General features: G+C 36.2%; 1 protein-coding gene across 1 annotated transcript in view; it reads left to right on the top strand.

Annotated features, from left to right (window-relative positions):
• The window catches only part of LOC136256595 (cell adhesion molecule DSCAM-like), a 39,882-nt gene extending 28,950 nt beyond the window's left edge, over window positions 1-10,932 (top strand). Inside the window, exons 7-19 of the mRNA XM_066049569.1 lie at window positions 1,923-2,174; window positions 2,832-3,068; window positions 3,139-3,435; window positions 4,519-4,827; window positions 5,117-5,419; window positions 6,043-6,330; window positions 6,382-6,675; window positions 6,762-7,064; window positions 7,114-7,458; window positions 7,512-7,618; window positions 7,683-7,854; window positions 8,824-8,965; window positions 10,656-10,932. Coding sequence (XP_065905641.1) covers window positions 1,923-2,174; window positions 2,832-3,068; window positions 3,139-3,435; window positions 4,519-4,827; window positions 5,117-5,419; window positions 6,043-6,330; window positions 6,382-6,675; window positions 6,762-7,064; window positions 7,114-7,458; window positions 7,512-7,618; window positions 7,683-7,854; window positions 8,824-8,965; window positions 10,656-10,932 — 3,326 coding nt within the window. The remainder of the gene's footprint in view (window positions 1-1,922; window positions 2,175-2,831; window positions 3,069-3,138; window positions 3,436-4,518; window positions 4,828-5,116; window positions 5,420-6,042; window positions 6,331-6,381; window positions 6,676-6,761; window positions 7,065-7,113; window positions 7,459-7,511; window positions 7,619-7,682; window positions 7,855-8,823; window positions 8,966-10,655) is intronic.
• Window positions 10,933-14,623: the final 3,691 nt, after the last annotated feature.

Below are 14,623 nucleotides of genomic sequence, written 5' to 3'. Positions count from 1 at the left end.
GATTTTCCATACCGCAGTACATACAACACATTCTTCTTGGACTTACCAGTGTCCTCCTTTGTGTCCCATTCATTCATCATTGCTGACAGCAAAAGGTGTCGATTTGACAGTAGCGCATGATGGTTTCCCTTCGTAATGGAAATCGTTCGTATTTTTCATAGTGGCTACTTTGATTGCATAGGTGTTTTGAGTAGGGACCATAGCACATCGATAAAAAGTACTGAAACTAACTGGAGTAGTGCATGATATTAAATCACAGTAAAACAATAAGAGGTGTTATATCCCTACTGTGCATTTCCATTGTGGTATCTTGAGCACAGTAGGGATATAATACTTCTTATTGTTTTACTGTGATTTAATATCGTGCACTACTCCAGATTTTTATTTTTTATTAAGGCTTTACAACACAAGTGCTCCTATACAGCCTGTTTAAAGTTGTTACAGAAAGTGTGTTTGAGAAGGTGGAGAAAGGAGAAATTATCCATAACTGGACCTGGGCAGTTTGTTTCAGTTCTTTTTATCAATCCCTACTCTAGTTGAAAATTCCAAATTTTTGAGTGTACTTGTAATAACAATGACTGCATAATTTATTATATCCTTATAGAGATCTACAATAAGGTAATTCACTTTTGAATCCATATTACATTGCATGTTGTAAAGACTTTGTGTAGTTGTAGCTCTATCTTCAAGCTATATAAGATGTAATTTACAGCTGCACTGTACAACGATCTTTTGTGGACAAATAGTTTACAGGAGTACAATGTTGTCTGTACATGTGTTTCACATATCTATACTAGTTATAGCACCACTGTGAGTGCATTGTGGAAACAAATAGCACAAGGACATGGGTGAGAGACTAATACAGCATGAGGCGAAGCCAAGTGCTGTAATCAGCTTGAGACCGCACCAGAGTGCCATTTGTTACAAGCATAGCAGTGCTTTAACTGGTTAAAGTGTTTTCTGGTAATCTTTGTTCAGAGCGTTCATTTTGTAGGCTCGAACTGTGTTGGTTTTCAGCCATCAGACAATCGGTAAGTGTCTATATAGTACAAGTGTGGTCATATAACAAACAGATAGCATTGTTTTGGCTACTTCTGGTGATTTAAAATGTTACACACGTGATCAACAATGCTGTATTATCCATACACAGTGCTGTATTCTCCTAATATTTTCCTTTCAGTTCTGTATGGAAATAATAGCACTCTGATTTGTTTAGTCTTCACCCACACAAGTGCTTTAAGCTAATATACATTTCTCAATTATTGAACAGTTCTAATTCATACTGTCATGTACATACTTTGTTTCATTGACGTAGCACAATACATTTAAGTATTCATCCTTCATACTCCACCTGACATTCATTAGAAATAATAGATTTGCAGTTTACTACATATACTCTATCTTACTATTGTGTGTCTTGTTCTTCAGTTGCTCCATACAATGTGGTCATCATGGGTGATAACACATATGATAATGGAGACCAGTTAGAGTTGAACTGTTCATCAGAGGGTGGACCAGACTTAGAATACAGTTGGAGCAGGACTAATACATTCTCAGCCACCACAACTACTAACACCAGCACCCTTACTATTAGTGATCTAGCTACAGTTGATGGAGGGGAGTACACTTGTACTGTCACTAATGATGCTGGGACTGACACTATGACTGTTACTGTATATGGTGAGTTGTTTATTTACATTTTATTTTCACGACACCACCTATTAATGCATCTTCAGTATACAAATTCATTGGATTTACTTAGTTTTGTAGATTCATGCCAGGCAAACTCATAAATTATTCCCTAACAATTGCAAGAACCCGTTGTGTGAATATGTATCTGCATGTTGTGATTTCTTCATGTTAGTTTTAATAGTACACACTGACTTACTTCTGTGTAAGTGTGCATGTGTCTTGTCCTTCAGTTGCTCCATACAATGTGGTCATCATGGGTGATAACACATATGATAATGGAGATCAGTTAGAGTTGAACTGTTCATCAGAGGGTGGACCAGACTTAGAATACAGTTGGAGCAGGACTAATACATTCTTAGCCACCACAACTACTAACACCAACACCCTTACTATTAGTGATCTAGCTACAGTTGATGGAGGGGATTACACTTGTACTGTCACTAATGATGCTGGAACTAGTATGAACACCATCACTGTTTATGGTGAGTTGAGATTTTATAGCCATTCAGCAGGTTTTCTACTTACATTTGTTGAATTAATTCTCATTGAAATCATACTAGCTGTTTTGCACTGACATTAGAAACAAGTGTACAATCATCAAACATATAGTTTGGGTTTTCAATGTTGTGTCATTCAGTACAGCAGTGGTTACTAGTAAGAGTTTATGTTGTGTATTGACCAGAAACCAGCAATTCATGGTACCAAGAGTAAATAATTATTTATGTACCAAAATCAGTTTGGAGATGTCCCCCTAAGGAAGTAACAAGGAGTTAATGGCATCTTTGCAAATTAGCAATAAATTAGTAGTCGGACTACTAGTACATAAACCTTTTGTTACAAATGAGTAGTGGCTGATGTTTCACAACTGCCAAACTTGGTATTACATGTTGACAATTAACTTTCTAGTAGTCGTGAATTCTATGTGAGTATGGCATTTATTTGAGCAAGTATGACAATTGGTTATGAACACTGCCATAGTTTCTGAGAGAAAACTGCTTGTTTGTGCATTAATCTTTGCTATATATGTAGCTAACAATTGCCTTATATGGGATACTAATTAGCCGTCCAACTACTAGATTGTAAATATGTACATTGTACTTGTACAGTTAGATATATAACATATTCTATTCTCTGTATAGTTGCTCCATACAATGCTACAATTACTGAAGTAGTAGTCATCAATATGGTCACCTACACATGTTATGCTGATGGTGGTCCTGGCAATACCTATGAGTGGTTACGACTAAGGGACAATTCAGTAGTGTCTTCTATACAGGAACTGATACTGGACAATACAGACCCATTAGATGGTGGTGGCTATCAGTGTACTATCACTAATAATGTTGGTGATATTACCGTCAATGCTACTCTTAATGGTGAGGAAATGTTTGAGTGATTTTTGTATTTTACTGTTTTATTGATGGTGGTTGTGTTTTCTCCCCATAGTGGCTGCAGTGATAGTGGATAGTCCACAGACACAGAATGTCACAGCTGGACAGTCATTCATGCTAACATGTAATGCTACAGGTTATCCAGTTCCTACCATAGAGTGGAGACAGAATGGCACATCCTATACCATCAGAGACCCATCAGTGATCACAATTACACCAACAGATGAACTACGATCTAGTAGTAGTGTTATCACCGTCACTAATGCTACTACTAGTGATACAGGACTATACCAGTGTGTAGCTACTAATGTAGTAGATACTGACATAGAGAATGCTACAGTTATTGTACAAAGTGAGTATCAAGATATTTGGTAACATGTTGTGTGGTTGAGCCATTGTGGATGTGCAGCACGCAAGTATGTGTAATACCGTATAGCCTAAATATTTTAAGGTGGGGAAATTTCGCTGATTTCGCGGTTTTGGGTGTTATCAGTGAAAGTTTTACCCTTGAAATATATTGACCTCCATATAGTCTAATACATTTTGGGAGTGTTTGCAAATCTGTGAAAATTTTATTTTTAGCAGCACTGCTCAACCTCGAAATATTTGCCCCTCGAAATATTTAGGCTATACGGTATGGGAACCCAAAAGTACATGTACCTGTGACCAGCCATTCTTACTGTGGGAATTCCCCTGGTGTACACACCTTCAAACTTTTCTGTATATTTGCACTACCCACAGAACTCTAGCATGCTTTATCTAGTGTACTTCAAATTCGAAGAGCTACACTAGCATGTTAAACTGCTTTTATGTTCCAATTGTTGTTGTACGATTTTGATGAAGAGTTATGCACACTTTTTGAGAAATTACACATGCGATACATATTTTGCCTACTGAAACAAGAAACAGCTGAATTTTCTCTTAGAGGTTACTCATACAAACCTTTGTAGTAAAGAATTATTATATAATTTGTGTGACCAAGTATTACAAAAACCATACGTGTCCTGATTAATTGAAATACTTAATCTAGTTGACAAATCTAACAACATTCAACAATCCTGGCAAGTTAGTGTTATATAGTATGTAAGTGAAATCTTGACTCTGTTATGTACAGTACTTATAGAATAGTTGAGGCAGAAACATGCACTCATAAGCCATTAGCTGATTATGGGTCTAGCGTATATAAATACGTAAATTATATCTAACTCCCTAGCTGTGAAAAAGGAGTACGGTCTTCAAAGAATGGCTAGTGTGAAATAAATGTGACATTAATGATGGTGGCCAAGAAATGACTATTAATGTCCTAAAGATGTGTCAAGTCAGACTCAAAATGTTTACCTATTTTTTTTTTTGTATGCTTATTATAAAGTCTCAATATTGTAGTATCACTCTTTGTAATTGATTATCTTAATGTGTTATCATTCTCCTATCACAGATTGTCCTGATGAACCCATCAATGTTCAGTTGTTTGATGTTACTTCACGTGATCTCTTCATCAACTGGACTGAACCTCATGACAATAATGCTCCAGTTACTGGCTACAATATCACCTACCAGAATCCTGATTGTCTGGTAATGGCACCTAATAATCAACCACAAGATGTGACAGTGACTAGTATGGAGGAACAGGCCATGATTTCTGGCCTTCATCCTGGAGAGAATTATAGTTTTATTGTGATTGCCATAAATGATATTTGTCCCAGTGTACCCAGTATACCAGTTAGTGTTAGAACAATGGAGGAAGGTATTGTGATAGTGTAGTAGCTAGTGTCCAACATAACTGTAATATGGTGTATGATTTTCCCTGTATGCCTTTCTATCTAAAATGCAGGTGGTAAATAGTTGTACCCTACAAATGTTTGCATTCACGTATACCCCTTAGTGGCTTTATAGAATTTCAGTATGTGCTACAGGTAAAATATCTTATGGTTGCGCCAGGAGTACAAGATTACCACAAGGTGGCTTGCAGTATTTATGAACTCCTGACTTGTTGATGGATCATCATTGTATTACATTTCTTCTCCAATTCCCAGCTCCTCGTGTTGCTCCAATGGTGGCTACTCCAGTCCCAAATACTACAACAATTAGTGTAACATGGAATGAGTTAGCTTGTCAAGATCGTCATGGGGTCATCACACATTATGAAGTACGCTACAACACTTCAGACTTTAATGAAGATAGATCACTAACACTCAACACTACAATGGGAGATGATACCAGTTTGTTAATAGAACAATTGGAAGAGTTTGGTAACTACACTATAGAAGTGAGGGCACATACTGCAGCAGGAGCTGGTCCTTACAGTTCACCTATCAATGTACAAACATTACCAAACAGTAAGTGAATTACACAATTTGTACTTGTGTTAAATGTAACGGAGTGGCTATCTGTATAGCAGCCATACTATTCGTTTATCAGTCATCCATATAACTTGGCTATCAAGTACACTAGTTGTACGAGGGTAGGTTTTTGGTGAGTTTAAGGCAAGCTAAGTAGGCACAATCCTAACTTGCCTTAAACCAAAAACCTTTCCTTGTACAGACAGTGAAAGACATCATCAAACGGTACGGTAGTACCATTTATGTAGGGATCGCCCCAAAAATTTTGCGTGCCGCCCAAAATTTACAGCAATAACAAATTCACCAGTGGGATGTGCTCTTTGGGGTTCCGACAAGTGTAGGCCCTCTGCACCTTGTCTTTTCTTTTATTTCCAATCAGGCTGCTTGTCTTCTTCATCATCCAATGAAACCATATCAAGGTGTTAATTTTCTGTATCAACACTTGCTTTCAGCAGCATATTTAGGCACCACAGAATTATTTCAGAGCTAGATTTCAGAAGCACTTCAGTCCTGGCGCCACTATAAGAGGTATATTAGCTAGATATCTTCAAATTCGTAACTGGGATCCAGTTCACAATTTGTCTGAATTATTTATTATTGATTTTATATATTTCAACTAGTTAATATTCCTCCTGATAATGTCAGAGCAACAGTGACAGCACCTCATAGTATTGAGGTCACATGGGACCAAGCCCTATCATCTGATGCAACTGGCTACCTCATCTCATACACTACTACTGCTTCATATACTAGTGGTGGAAGTGTGATGGTGACTGGTCGTAGTACTACAAGTGTTACCCTTACCAATCTGGAGGAGAACACTCCCTATACCATCACTGTACAAACTGATAGTAGTGGTACACTTAGTGATAATGGTGATGTAGTGTCAGTAACAACATGGACAGATGGTAAGTGACACATAATATGATGTGAGAGAAGCTCATGTTATAACTCCACAGTTCCTAGTTCACCACCACAGAATGTTATGGTAGCAACTGTTAACCCATCATCACTGAGGGTGTCATGGCAATTACCACCAGAAATTGATCGTAATGGAATAATTACTAGTTATTTACTTCTGAATACTAGGGTTGAGTCTGGTGACATAACAAGTGAGACTGTTACGAGTGGAATGACTCGCACAATATCAGGACTAGTTTCATTCTTTGACTACTCAATAAGAGTGGCTGCCATTAATGTTAATGGAACTGGACCATTTAGTGATGCTCTAGTACAAGAATCAGGACAAGATAGTAAGTTATAAGAAATATTCAAACTTTAACAACAAAAGTATTTAGTTTCACAATTACATGCCAATGCATAAATATTTCTTTTTCAGAGCCTGACACATCTCCACAGTCACTGACACTAGTTGACATCTTCTCAGGATCCATGACTCTCTCATGGCTACCACCTGACGTTCCTAATGGAATTATTACACAATATGAACTACAGTATAGTATTTGTAGTGACTTATACTTTGTTAATGTTACTAGTACAGTGATGAATGACGATACTCATATTGCTACTGTTGAAGGACTATTTCCTGTTGCAGTATATTCACTGTCTATAAGAGCATATACTGTAGTAGGGCCTGGACCATTTAGTGACAATGCTGTTACTGCAGTGACTCCAGCAGAATGTATGTATGCTATAGTATCTTGGTGTGTTAGTATGTTAAACTATTGTAGCTCCTGATCCCATTCCTGTTGTCACTACACAATCTGTAGAAGCCTCTATGTTAACAATAAACTGGATGGAGCCTGATGTACCAAATGGTGTTATTACTCACTACACAGTGTTCTACCTGCCAGTGAGTGGTCCCTATGGTCCTATTATGACTAGTAATAGGAGGAAGAGACAACTAGCACAAGATGGAGAGTTTGTTATGGACTTTACTGGAACTTCTGGTACACTAACTAATCTTAATGGATCAGTGACATACAGGATTCAAGTGTCACCTATTGCACTGTTCAGTGGAATGGTACTAATGGGAGATCGATCTAATTCAACATTGATAACTACTCCAGAAGGAAGTTAGTCTAATAATTTTGTTTACATGGTTGCATGGTGAGTGTTGTACACACAGCTCCAAGTTCTCCTCGCAATTTAACAGCAATGAATATTACTAGCAGTAGTTTTATACTTGTATGGGAACAACCTGACCCTCCAAATGGATTGATTGATAACTACAGAGTAAGATTATGCATGCATACATATTATGTACACTTGTCATATCCATGTAAAAATAATTATGTAGGTTATTGCCACTGACAGGAGTGACACTGTGGTTGATGAGTTGTCTACAGCTACCACATTTTCTTTTGATAAGCTCCAACCATGTGCTCAATATCAGACTACTGTGGTGGCATACACTAGGTTGGGACCAGGTGAAGCAGCTGAATTATCAGTGACCACACTGTCAAGTAATGGTAGGTCAATGTACTAGTCTAACTGGATTATATCCTGTATATCTGGTAATAACAAATTTTTTACGATCACAACTTTGAACTGTAATAATGAATGCTAAGTACACTAGTAATGTACCATAATGTTTGCTTTATTTTCATACAAAAATTTGTGATTAAAACTTCTGCTCAAAAATATGTTTGTATGAATTGCACTTCAGTTTTAGTTAAATTTCACCTGCTATACATAATACACCATAACAAAATTAACGAATTCAGTCATATTACAGAAATTAAAAGCACTACTGAAGCCATGATGCATTACCCTAAATCAACATCTATGTGGTAGTGGAGAAAGAAATTAGACAGAAAGGAGGACAGAGGTAAGTCCACGATGCATGCATTGTAGCTGCCGTGGTTGTTGAAAAGGCGTATATCGGTCTGAAGCAATGTTGAACAGTGAAGAAAGCAAGCCACATAGTTTTAGTCAGTCAGTAGAAAAGTTTGCTAAAATGAAAAACAAATACAAATTCATAGAAGCTTGTTGGGATGGTTTAGGGTCACTCTGAAGACATTTATGGGTTTGATTATACCTAACAATACTACCAAGCTGTCATGAAGGAAAAGTGAGTTTTTTGGGTACGAAAGCCCTAAGTTCCATGATCCATACTATACAATACTACTACTTGCATTATGAAAATGTAACATGGTTAGCATTGGGTAGCAGAAGAGTACTGTACACTGAATCATAGGCAACTATAGTAGCTGCAAAACTCTGTGTGCACATAATTAGAAGCTTTTGATTAATACTGGAGTCAGCCATATCATGCATTGCACTCTGAAAATATGCACCAGTTGAGTCTACCCATGCAGGCTTACTGACTAAGGTGTTGTCATGTCAATTAACTTATCAGTAGGTACTTGAACAAATTATTACTTTGAATAATAATTAGGTTGAAGATGAAATTTTTATTTTGTTCCATTATTGTGCAGTTGGTGATGACAGTGGCGATGATAGTAACACCACAGCATTAGCTCTATTGGCTGCATTACTTGTTATCAGTTTAATTGGATTGATGATTTCAGTGATACTCAACTTGTACTTTGTTGTGCAGAGGAGGAAGGCTAGTCAGAGGTATTTTATATGCTAGACCAAATCACCCTAACAGGAAATGCTAGTGATAAGTTATGAACAAGGTGGTAGCTATGGTTATTTGACAATATAACTTTTGGTAACAGCTTTCTAAAGCTGTGTCCCCTTCACAGTTCTGTTGCCTCAAAATTGGTCTTTTTACCTTCTATTTTGTGTGCATGTAATTGTCTAAGCTGATTAAAGATAGGTTGTATAAGGGTGCAAAATGACACAGGCAAATCATTCCTTATAAGAATGCCTTAGTGAGTTTGTTTAAATTTAGTAATTTGCAACTACCCAACTTGAGGGAATCATGTTTGATCAAAATGCAAATGTGTGAACATCATAATTTTGGTAAATTCCATCACACCAGCTCTCAAGTCAGAGTGTCATGCATTTATAGTTAGCTGTTTCACTGTATACATTCAGCTATATCTAAATCAACTCATGTTAACATAGTGTATCTGCATCCTATCTTTTCTACTGTGTAAATTTTCTGCTGTACTCTTAATCATTGGACCTCCTAAAACTATTCAATCCCAATGGAGCCACAAACATAAAAGTATAAAATTAAGCTTAAAATGGCAGTGCACCAAGCCATATAAATGCTGAATTTGTACAAGTATAACAAGTATTTGACGTAGTTTACGCATTACTCAGAGTTGTGGTTTGGTAGTGGACAACAATTCCCACCTGCTACAATGACTTGGAATCATTTTGTTGTGGAATTACTGGTCTAGACAGGTTATTTAAACCAAGTATATAGAAAATTGTAAACGGCCCGAATGCTTGAAGGTAATGCAACAGCACAGAGTGCTTGGAAATGTAGCCACAAGAGCAGTAGCGCTAGCCTATAGAGTAAACCATTAATTAACTGAACAGGCTTGTTTACAACTTGTTGTCAGCGACAGCATTACAAGTTGGTACATTACCAGCTGCTAGAACCTACCTCAACTGTTTGCGATTTGCACAGGATGAAACTTTATAGAGCAGTCATTTTTGCTACCAAACAGACAGTGTGAACTACAGGGGAGATACCTTACAAGCAACAGTATTATTTTATAGTATTTTCATTGCTTTGTTTACGATTCTCTGTTAGAAGATCACAACTAGAAGTGTGGCATGATGCAATAAAAAAGAAACAAGTTTATTATGTACATCATGAACACATTTTACAAGACGTAAAATTAGCACCTATATATGGCTTGGCGTATAGGGTAGCTACAGCAGCTGGTGTACTGGTAAGAACTATCAACACCCTGAAAACTGGAAATATATGGTAAAGCCTAACTGTGACAGTTAACCTAAAACACAAAGTATTCAAGACCAAATTGAAGCCATTTATATACTAAGACTACAAGGAAAACAAACTGAAGCCATACGTGGCTGTTTATGAACTTACCCAAGTTGGAAGTTGACATTGTAATTATGTTTTGGGCTTTAACTATAACTTGCAACTCTGAACAAACCATTGCATGCAAAATAGATTGCAACAGGCTGCAATCCATTTTTATAACACTGTTGATGTAGTATAATTTTCTTTTGGGTTGGTCCCCTGAACCCTCTGTATGTTTGTCCAGTAAATCAAATTGATTGTAAACAAAACATGGGTTATATGGCTATTAACCCAGTATCTGAATTTATTGCAACTCTACCATATCATTGGTATCTATTGGATTTGCTTTATATGTAGGTATGAGCTTCAGGAGAAGTCACAAGAGAACACAGTGATACTCAACAGATCAAGAACCCCAAGGCACTCTGCAACAGATGTGCTGACAGAACCAGAATATGAGACAATAAACATTATTCACAATCGTAACACCAATATCAGCATGACACCTAATCCAGCATATGATACTTCTACAGCAGTTAGTGTGACCAGCAATCCAGCCTACTGTACCAGTGCTGTACGTGAAGGGAATGATGGTGGTGCATATGAAGCACTTGAGAAAACTGACCACATATAGGAGTACAAATACTAATCGTAATAGATGTATGAACATGTGTATAATACTGTATGTAATAAATATTATATGTGTGTGGTGTATTTGCTATTTATAGTGAGTGGTTTGAGACATTAACATGTACTACTAGCTGCCTATGCCACCAAACTGGCTCAAGTTCTGGTATACTCCATTCACACCATTACTTTTGACCCATGGATATGTAGTTTTTAACACAGCATTGCATGAGTATGTGAATGAATCGCAGCCTGAGCAACAGTGTAACTATAGACTATGATAAACTTAGACTTATTGTTACAGCAAATAAATGAAGTAAACCTCCACATAATTAGCAAGAAACTCAAGAATTATAAATATATTTTAGACTTTTTATAATGTGTCAAATGGACTGTCCACATTTTGTTATTTGATGAAACTTCAACAAAATGTTACATGTCATGTGGTGATCTGTTCTCGTGTTATCGTCAACTCAGAGCAAACATATAAACATACAAATCACGACATTAACACAGCTAGCAATAAACATCCATCTCATGGTTTATAATTGCAATACAATATGGCATGAAAGGTGGATAGCTACCACTATGATATCTTTCAATAGTAATATCTCAACTTATTCTTTTTGCTTTGTTTAATCAAACCAGCTGATATATACTCTACCAAGTCACTGAGTCATTGTTAGGAAGAATAATTTTGAAAGTTGTAGTTTAGCAATTTTTACAATTACCAAAAATTTAGGGGAGTACTTGCAGTCAGTGATACTGCCATAACTGTTAATGTAAATCTCAACACCATATCCTTTGTTATCACATACCGTAATTCGCTTTATTTTCGTGCAAAAAAAATTTTTGTGATAAAATTTTCATATAAATATTTTCGTATGATTTAGGTGAATGACTACTCTATTAAAGTAGTTCGATCTTATTTTACAATAAAATAAAAGCAAATTATGGTAGTGGTGCATGATCACTGCAAGAAGTATTAAGATTCAATAATTTCGTGATCAAATCAAAACATGTAGTTTGGTTCAACCCTTTAAACCTTTTCCAGTGTGCTGCATATGCTGCAATATCACATGTTCAAAAGACCATACATATTTCTTTGATTAAATTTAAATGTAACAAATGAATCAATTATTATCATAGTGAAATTTAAAAACTTACTGATTATGTGTTTGTTCCTCTGGTATTTCTGTTAATGTGTCATAAACGTAGTAGCTACCATCCCACAATAATGGTCACTACGTTATTTGCCTGTGCACATTAGCTAGCTATATTATTAAATATGTGCAAGTAAATCAATTATTTGTACTCTTATTTTCTGCTTTCTTCACCAAAGATATAGAGCCACTCGGTAATACATCATTATGTATCAGCAACAGTTCAGTTGACTGCATCACCTGTAAAAGGTTGAACATACTTATATGCTCAAGCCAATAACACTTTTGTTGTCGGATTCACCTCATTATCGAGCTACGGATGTGTGAAAATGGCATTTTCTTGGTTTCTGTAAAATACACACTTGTCTGTTGCACTCCCGCACTAGCTGTACTTGGCCGTTGATAGCTAGCTTATCAGACTGTACAATGTTGACTACCAAGACTATATTATACACTTGCTAGCTTCTGATTGTGGATTGTTCCATAGAACACACCCATGACAATAAAAGGACCATTTCCCAATATTGGTAGACACTCTGGGAATAAAGAGATGATTGGTGCTGCGGCCAACATGATCAGTCACATCTTTAGAGTATTGAAAAATATCTTGTAAATATGATGAAGTATATTTTGTATGGACTTAACTTGAATAGCAGTATGGTATCATCAACACTATGCTAAAATAAAGGATAATCTGGAGGTAATAGATGATGGGATTTTATTAAGGAACTTGACATGCACTCTCAGTCATACTGGTCAATTCAGCAGTAGTAGGACACCAAACATACAGCATCGTCAGCATACAAATTTAAAAGTGAGTGTTTGATGACAATAGGCAGGTCATTAATATACAAAGCAAAATGCAAGGGGCCTAAAATCGATCTTTGGGGCACACCAATTGACACCTGACCTCAGTTAGATAGTTCACCAAACAGAACTATTTGTTGTCAATTTAAAAGATAGCTACTCAGCAAGTCATAAGATGCTCCTCAAAATCCGTAACAGGTTATTTTAGAATGTAAAATTTCATGGTTGATGGTACCAAATGCCTTGGCTAGATCTAAAAATACAGCACCAGTATATTGAAGATGAAACCCACAATCAAACTAATTCAAGAGAATCTTTGAGGAGAAAAGAGCAGCCTGTTAAAAAAAAGGTATAGTCAAAAACATAATTATTGCTAGTAATGTATAATAAGTCTACTTTTGATTAAACATAGGGTATGATGGCCAAGTCTTCGTTAAAGAAAAATGAAGCTACAGCTCCCTTAGCCCCCCTCCCCCTTCCCCAAACACAGCCAATGGGTTAACACTACATACTGTATTTACTTGCTGCACCTTCAGTAGTAGCTGCACTTGAGCAGTACGACAACTGATTTTAAAATTGAGCTTGAGTCATATTTGAGCATCAAGTATACGTAGGAGTCAAGTTTGTAGACCATATTTCACTTTTTTCATTGTAAAATAATTCTGCAAAATTGAACAAAAATTTCTTACACAAAAGTTTTTGGGAAGATCAAGATACTCTAATAAAACAGTCACCCAGTTTGGCTTTTATGTAAACTATACGAAAGTATTTTACATGAAAATTTTTTGCATGAAAATACAGTGAGTTACCACATTAAGTTTTTGAACTAAGGTGAGACATTTGACCAAGTAAATATGGTAAAGACATACCATAATTAGCTTTATTTTTGTGCAAAAAGTTTTATGTAAAAATATTTTTGTATCATATACATGAATGACTGCTCTATTAGTCTGTGAGTAGTTCGATCTTACGCAAAAAAATCTGTGTAAGAAATTTTTGTACAAGTTTTGCATACAAAAATTATTTTACAACAAAAAAGAAAATTACAGTGCTACTACAGGCACCATTTTATCCTCCAATGTTGAAATAGGACGTTGAGTCCAAAGAACTTGATGGGCTCCTGGTTGAAGTGTCCAATGTTTTCTGAAACAGTGTTAAGATTTTTAAAGCACATTTTCTGTTTTGCCTTATATACTGGAGTTGAGTCTTCATTGTCTGTTTACGTTAGGTATATTATCCAAAGGGTGCAACACACGTTGCTGTCAGGCCTTCAGTGCTGGCCACCAATAATAATAATAGTGCTGAAAACTCAAACTATGAACAACCTGGGCTACTAATAAATTGGACTTGTATGATTGTTTGATTAACCAAGCCTTTAAATAATCAAATTTTACTATACAGTATAGAGTAGTACTGTATAGAATCCCCTTAAAATAAAGAATGACCACCAAAACACTAGTACTAAGAGCATCATGAAAATATTACTTTGCGGAATGGTCTAACATTATTCTATCCTTTAACCCTTACAGAAGCACCAATATTAAATCTTTTTAAAAATCACCACAACTAGTTTAATGTAATATGGTCAGTCTAGTACTGCACTACTTTTTACTGCAACAACAAAACTAAAATTCACTGTTGGCATGTACTGACAAGTGCACTAATCTTAGTGCTTTCTGTTCCTTTTCTCTTTAACTCCAGCTCCAATCATAGTAAGGCCAGGCAAAG

The sequence above is a fragment of the Dysidea avara genome, chromosome 5, assembly GCF_963678975.1.
Source record: "Dysidea avara chromosome 5, odDysAvar1.4, whole genome shotgun sequence".
Classification (NCBI taxonomy): domain Eukaryota; kingdom Metazoa; phylum Porifera; class Demospongiae; order Dictyoceratida; family Dysideidae; genus Dysidea; species Dysidea avara.
Note: the sequence above shows the minus strand (reverse complement) of the source record. Positions and strands in the feature narration are given on the sequence as shown.